This window comes from Sprattus sprattus (assembly GCF_963457725.1).
Source record: "Sprattus sprattus genome assembly, chromosome: 16".
Lineage (NCBI taxonomy): Eukaryota > Metazoa > Chordata > Actinopteri > Clupeiformes > Clupeidae > Sprattus > Sprattus sprattus.
In genome coordinates this window covers 12,137,952-12,145,737 of record NC_137914.1, presented here as the reverse complement: position 1 = coordinate 12,145,737, position 7,786 = coordinate 12,137,952, and the positions used below count along the sequence as shown (strand labels likewise).

General features: G+C 42.8%; 2 protein-coding genes across 2 annotated transcripts in view; one reads left to right on the top strand and one right to left on the bottom strand.

Annotated features, from left to right (window-relative positions):
- Positions 1-979: 979 nt before the first annotated feature.
- atp6ap1b (ATPase H+ transporting accessory protein 1b) lies at positions 980-6,427 on the bottom strand (the record flags this gene model as incomplete). Its single annotated transcript, XM_080853350.1, has 10 exons — positions 980-2,610; positions 2,999-3,230; positions 3,417-3,467; positions 4,030-4,274; positions 4,522-4,607; positions 4,715-4,746; positions 4,857-5,047; positions 5,490-5,564; positions 5,800-5,926; positions 6,306-6,427. The coding sequence occupies 10 exons, from the start codon at positions 6,425-6,427 to the stop codon at positions 2,404-2,406; spliced, it is 1,368 nt and encodes a 455-aa protein (XP_080709476.1). The 3' UTR covers positions 980-2,403.
- A 977-nt stretch (positions 6,428-7,404) lies between these two features.
- The window catches only part of gdi1 (GDP dissociation inhibitor 1), a gene marked incomplete at both ends in the record, with an annotated part of 5,054 nt that continues 4,672 nt past the window's right edge, over positions 7,405-7,786 (top strand). The window contains one exon of the mRNA XM_080854292.1: positions 7,405-7,449. Within this exon, the coding sequence (XP_080710418.1) occupies positions 7,405-7,449 (45 nt within the window). The remainder of the gene's footprint in view (positions 7,450-7,786) is intronic.

The following is a 7,786-nucleotide window of genomic DNA, read 5'->3' as shown; positions in this document are numbered from 1 at the left end:
ATCTGTTCAGTCAAGTTGTTGTATACATAATTTCATTAGATCATATTAATACAACTGTTTACACAGTGTATATGCATTCTAGAGCTGTAATTCCAATAAGCTGGTGCCATAGTATATGTCTGTCCTAATCTTACAAGTATGTAGTTACAGTGCCTATAGAATTCATCATATCCAAATAAATCAAAGTTGCGGAGTGTAACACACTTTTACACCACTGTGTAAATACAAATTGGCACTCAAAGACCTCCTAATGGACAGTGTACCTGTGTATTTGTTGACAAACTGAAGAATATGGAACCGGCAAAGACAATGGCAGATGCCAAAGAGGTATGTAGACTGTAGCTTCTCTGATCAGTGTCCTCCTGGCTCAGTCATTCAGTTTGGACAGATTGCAAGGTGTTGGTGGTGCCATACGCTTTCCACTTCTTAATGAGGCTCTGAACAGTTCTCAAAGGGATAGCTAAAGCCTTTGAAATTTTTTTGTAGCCTTCTAACATGCTTCTTTATTGCAGAGGCCTTTTAAAAGCACTTTCCCAACCATGGTGAATTCTTACAACTAGTAGTGGCATTTTCAAGAAACAGCTGGTTTTAATCTGAAGTAATCGAACCAAAACAATTTATGTCAGGTTGGGCACTTAGCCTGGTATTTGATCTGGACTTTGATGATGAGGGTTATAACGTATGTACAGCTTTAAAATAAGTAAACCTAATTTATTTCCATGTTCAGGGTGTAAAGTGACAAAAGGTTAAGTCTATCACAGAGTATGATGACTGAGAACTGCAGTCCACATTTAACTATAGTTGTCCCCATTATATGTTAATATACATCTGATCAATGTGATCCCCACAAGAAAAATGTTTTCAGAAACCACAAAATACCTTTTATTAGCTCTAGTAGTTCCAGTGAACAAAGACAGGAATGATGTTCGTACCAATACTAATGTCAATACAGAAGGCATGATCAAAATGTACTTTATTGATCCCAAAGTCCTGTTCCACACATAGGGCGCGTCAGTGGTAGAGAGGAGTCTTATAACATACAAAGGATCAGGTAGGTGTGCATCATGCACATAAGCAGATCTTTTTTTTCAGAAAGCTGCAGAACACGACTAGATGGATCAAGCTAGGCTAAGTTCACTTTAAATTTGGCACACCTCTGGGAGTGTGTGTGTGTGTGTGGATCTAATAAACGTCAAGTTCTGCTGATTGTACACAACTACTGAAAAGTTAAATGTGTACATGCGCAAGTGCGTAAACACACACACACACTCTCTCTTTACTCCTCTAGCTAAATCTGGCTCATTCAATCAAACTGGAGTTGGCAAGTTCCCCCCAAGGTCAATCAAGAACTTAAAACGCAGTAGTTTTAGTGACAGACACTAAAACAGGCACATGGTTTACCCTGGAAAGGCACAACCCTCAATCTGACAACCAGAGCTACGGCACTGAGGGGGGAAAGGAAGTGCACCAGGCTCTAGAGAAAAAAGAACAGTATTTGGCACAGAAATACCTCGTTACCATCATCTCATATTGACTGCAGGCTGGAACTGTTCCACTGGATTCAAATAGAACTAGCGGTGCAGCTAATATGCCTGATCCTAATTCATGATTGAATCAGCTATTAGCCACATCCTGAATGTGCATGGTCATGGCAACACCTATACAGATCGTATACAGTTAATCAAATTTGGCACGCAGTAAGGCAGGCGATCAGCAATACAGAATCCTCAGAACAACTTAAAGCTAAATGTACCCATGGCAAACATACAAATATTGGCGTTATTTGAACAGGAGTCCTGCAAAGGCCATAGAAGCAAGACAGGCACAAGAGGAAAAAGCAAACATGTACATGTAGTGAGGGATCAAGCCTCTGGTGGAACAGTGGAAGCATCATAACAAGAGAAAACTATTCTGAATAGGGGTCACCAAGGAAGCAGAAGGTGCGGTCAACTTTAAAGGGTCAGACTGAAGCAGTCTCTGACTGCATGCACAGACAAGAGGCATATCTCATCTTCATACGTATAAATAAAATATTCCGACAGTGCACATTTCGCATGATATCACAGGCTTTACACTGGATGTGTATACTCAAAACAAGAAAAAATCTTTACATTCAGACACTCTCACACACCAAGACATTAAATATAACTTTGATGGAGGACAAAGGGGAGGAAGAAAGGAGGATCAAGTTGGGGATCTGGGAATGGAATGATCCACAGGTGGACACCGTTAAAGAAAACAGGTCCTCAAACCAGTTTACAGTCTGTAGCAAAATAACATTCACATATAAAGAGAGAGATCCAGGCAGAAAGAACCCGATGCTCAAGAGAGAGACTTACAGAGATGTCTAGAGACAAAGAAACGGAGCAAAAGGGAGGTTAGCTTGAGCGGCACCACACTGCCTCACTCGCCGAGGGGCACTGAGAGACTGGGCCCCTTGGGGTCCTGGAAGCGGTCCATGGTGCGCAGCTGGGTAAGCATGTGCAGGCCGTAGGTGAGGATGAGCACCATAATCAGGGAGGTGATGAGACCCATCCAGATGCCCGGCGTGAAGAAGGATGCACAGTCACTGGCGTATGAGAAGTCCCCAGTAACATTGAAGCCTTGAATCTAAGGCAGAGAGTGCAGGACATCATTGTACTGCCTAGTTTGTGACTTTGCATATGTGTGTGAGTGTGTAAAAGCAGTTTATGTTAATAAGGTGTATGTTAATAAGGATATATGCAGGTGTGTAAGTGTCATTGCATGCTAGTGTGTGTTGATGTGGGTGTATTTCAAGCTGTTTGACTATGTACATTAAGGTGTGTGTATATAGGTTTAGGTGTGTGTGTGTAGGTTTAGGTGTGTGTGTGTGTGTGTGTGTGTGTAGGTTTAGGTGTGTGTGTGTGTGTGTGTAGGTTTAGGTGTGTGTGTGTGTGTGTGTCGGTTTAGGTGTGTGTGTATAGGTTAAGGTGTGTGTCTGAGTGTGCATGTGTGTGCAGTGGCGCTTCTACCTTACCTGGAAGTCAGTGAACTGCATCGTCGGGTAATTGTCAGTGATATTGTTGGGCACCAGCAGTGGGTAACGGGTACTGCTGACTGACTGGCAATGGAAGGAGTACTCAGCTGGTGAGTAGATGCCCCTGCTGCCGTTAAAGGTGGCCACCTGGCCGTCGTAGTCTAGCCTGACCTGCTCCAGCAGTGTCCAATTCCGTGCTGACACAGGGAAGTAACGCTTTGTCATCATAAAGCTGCAGACACAGGAAGAACATGCTGTAAAAATCAATTTAAGTACAGCTTTTTATAAAAATTGAAAGCTTATTAATACTATGACATTACACATTTTGGTTCTGAAGACATGAGCTCTAACCATTTAGTTCAAAATTATTTGCAGAGCCAAGTTACACACACATACACCTTTATAATTCAGGACTCACGTCAGTGTAAGGCTTGTGAAGTTGAAGACATTGTCGTAGTTGAGTACAAGGCTGAAACAGACAGATATACAATTACTTCACACAGCTCTGTCTGAAATTTGCCTAAATGTGTGGTGTGATGGTGTAGTCGTAAGCGTCATTGCTTTGTACAAAAATTTGATTCCCAATAGCTGCAGGTTGCTTTGGATAAAAGTCTGCTAAATACCTGACCTTTACTTTAAGTCCACCCAAAGAATACAAAAAACTTTATCCAAAATATGTGTTCTTTGTGAACCCATAGAGGTAATAAAAAATGTGAATCTGTACAAAAGATTTTTGCATTTTTTCTGTAACAATATTGCCTATTCTGCCCTGCATAAACATCACAATCTGACGGCATGCGCTCCTGTAATTGGTTGGATCCTAATTCTGACGCTGTAAATCAATCCTACCCCAAGAGGGTATTCATGTGGGAATTAATGCGCTACACTTAACCCAATTCAGCTCATCAAACCCAACAAGATGTGGTTGAATATAACTACTTCTAAACACCTAAGGACACCAGACACCCTCAGAGAAGGGTATGGGTGCACCTGGTTTCCAAACTGAAAACACAATGGCGGCCAGGTCTCACACTGAGGAGTTTTCACTGCAAGAGGATCCGGTCAGCGACACTGAGGGGATGAAGGTGAAAGGAGCCAGGTCCATCGTGGTCCACTCGGAGCCCCGCCGGACCCTGACACTCAAGGTGTCTGCCCACAGCAGAATGCAGGGGCCCTGGGTGTTGTTGAACATCACAGGGGGCTTCACTGTCTCTTGTGACTGGAGCAAGGAGCGGCCTACAAGTGGTCCACTGATCACTGAGGAGTCCTCAATCACCTGGGGAGTCAGATGGGGGTAAGGAGGGGTGTGATAATGAAAAGGATATGAGGAAGGGTAAGGGAGATTGAGGATGTCAAAGAGATAACCGTATGCAGAGGAAGGCTAACGGACTGTTATGAGGTAATTAACATATATTATTACGGCATATTTCCTAAAAATACAGAAGAAAACAGGTGACTATGTTACTGATGAGAGCAGCAGTGTTTTAATGTCTGTCAGGGTGAAGGTTGGTATGATTACTTACCCTCGAGGGCTGGAGGCCAGTGTATATGGCTGTGTATGGCACATTTCTAGCCTTCATGGTCTCCACCACTTTGCCTATAATCTCATCTGAGTAAACACAGCACAGGCCAAATTTACATGACAGTATCCAGACTAACATCAATGATTTGCTGTGATACCCATAAAGAGTAGCATAGGACTGTGGCTCTACTCACCATTCTGATGTAGCACTTCATTTGTCTGGCTCCTGCAATAGGAAAACACGTATGATTACCACAGGAGTGACAACATTATTTGTGTATTTTAATGTTCTTTAAAATGATGTATTACAGCCACACATACACACTTAACCCTTACCCTGAGCTGTAAGGCAGACCGATGACCAGCAGGGCAGGGTCAGTGAGCAGGATTTGCTGGGCAAGGCTAGAGGGATCTGTGTAGAGTGGAGGGGTGCCCAGAGCTTCCTGCAGTAGAGCAGGCACCTCTGCAGGCACACCCCTGGCTAAGCTTGGCAGGACTAGTGGGGAGGAGGCTGCCTTCAAACACGCCTAATTAAAACAAGACATACAGAAATGGTCGACTTGAGGTAGAGCAGAAAACGAATGGTGGGCTAAGCAACTTATGATGTGAAGTCGGACTCTGCAGTCCCATCCCCATATTCATGTCAGTTCCTTCTGCACTTCCCTTTTCTTTAATCATAGACATACTTTTAACTTCTCAATCTGATCATCATACTTTCCAACTGCATTTTGCCCAGTCTGATGAAACTTACTTCCAAAGTCTGGTCACACACACACACACACACACACACACACACACACACACACACACACACACACACACACACACACACACACACACACACACACACACACACACACACACACACACACACACACACACACACACACACACACAGTCAAATAGTCATCTGCTCAGATGCTTCCCATCCCTCATCACATGACAAGGCTCACAGTGTTGTTGACTCACCTTCAGTTTAGGGAAGGCTCCATTCTCTTTGTCTCCATAGACACCACCACGCACTGTGAAGTCCTCCATACTCAACTAGTTGGGGAGGGAGGGAGGGAGGGGTGTATCAACAAATGAACTAACTTCCCATGGTTTCAATAAAAAGTATCCACAAATGTTTGGAAACAGGATGCAAGCTGACTGCTCACAGGAAGGAGGAAGTGAGCCAGTGGAGAAATGAATGCGGCACTATTTCCAAACCAGAAAATGACACCAAAAGCAACTTAAGGAATAAGATGGGATAAAGCCTGAGATACAGAGATATCCTTACTTTGTCTTGTAGAAATAGCAGAACAGTGTGGGGTGCAGTGGCTAGAGCAGACGTCAAGTAGGAGTTTAGTTGTCCAGCAGACATCATCTGACCAACAGCAGCAGGGTCCAGAGATGCCAGAGCATTCCTGAGAAAGAAAGGCAGTCATAGTTCTGGTCATTAATAAAGTTGACAAGGAAAAACACAAACTATAGTAATATCATGGCGATAATTGTGTACATCTACACAAATACTCAGCCAACGAATGATTCCCAAATACGTTTTCCAGATATATTGTAGGCAACTCTATGGCCATCTCAAAATCTAAAAATCTGAAAGTCTGTAGTCGAAATCCACACTATTCAAATAAGCAAAATTGACACTTTTCAAACTAAACTTTAAACATGTTCCAGAGAAATAAGACTGAACCTAAGACACCGTAACCACAACAGCTAACTGTCTGTATATGTTGTTGCCTTAAATGCCAACAAGACCCTGAACCGCCACTTCAAATTTAAATCACTTACCCTTCGCTCGTCCACATAACCAGTGGTACTTGGCCATAACAGCAGCTAATCAATAAAAAACTAAATAATAATGAGAAAAGTGTCCAGAGAGAACTCTGGTTTGACGCGTTCACTTCCGCCATCTTTGCATCCAGTGTCACGTGAACATTAGCAGCAGACAATCATGTGATCCACTTGGTCTCGGGCGTGTTCACGCTTGTTCTATATTGCTGCTGCGTTATTATCAGTGTAAAATGTATTACAATCATATAGTAAAGTAGCAGCGACAAAACCTTCCCTATGGGAACAGAACACAAATTTAGTGCGTTATTCTGTAATTCTACTGACTTCGAAAACATCTGAAAAGTGTCTGCTCAAATTCTTTAGAGTGTGGACATGTCAATACGAGTATATGCAATTTTGTGAACCACAGTACTATTGTTCCCCCTATTCGTCTAAAGTTACTGGTGTAACGTCCAGACTTTATAAGAGCAGAGGTTTGTATGGGTTGTTAGCCATTATTTAGTAACAACTTGACTTTATTCAGCAGGCTAACCTACCAAAAGATTGCAGCGCTATTGACGGCTGCGGGCTTGAACACGCTCCGCTCAGCTCATCGCACCTGTGTGATTGCTGCTGTCTCGTAGCCGTATCACCAATGCTGTAGGCGGATGGATATCACTGTTAACAGTAACATTTGATATATTTTGAAGCTTGAGTTTTTATTTTATTAAATGTTTTACTGTACAGACACTTCAGGGTTATCTTTTCCTGAGAACAAATGATGAAGTTCTAGTGAGTAAGATTATAGTGTCATTAGAAGAAAGAACGATTGTGCGTGTGCTTATTATGCACTATTTTATGACGCGAGTGTGTCAGAATTGATTGGAATAGTTCCTCGGTTCGGGCCATCTTTGGGTGTCCTCAGCAGCCGCTGGTAACTCCAATCAGTAAATGCATGTTACATCAATTTAAAGGCCTAATAAAACATTGATGCTTCCTGGCTGCAGTAATTCGGTAGAAAGAGACTGAGGAAATACGCAAAAGTAGTAGATTGTATTACAAAAGGTTTTTTTTTGCATAGTGAATTAACTTGCAAAGACAACGAGTTGGAACCAACATGGATGAGGAATATGATGTGATCGTACTAGGAACTGGACTTACGGTGAGTGTGCTATTTGCAATTTTACAGTAGCCTACTGTCATAGTGAGCATCAGCGCTCAGAATTGCTTGGACGTTGAAAGCTTCTATGGATAGGGTTAGCCGCCTATGGGCCTCTCGCAGCGGGATAAGAGGAGCGGTCGGAAGGAGACTGTCGGCAATGATGCGCGAGCATGATGAGCCAGCATTTTCCCAGATCTCAGAATCATTCGTCATGGTGGCCTAACCACGCATCAGGCCATTTCTCACAGCATGCGAGAAGACGATTTTTGCCCAAATTTAGAGAGGACCTAGTTGTTAGTCAAAGCCAGCTTTATACCTGATTAAAAATTAATTGACT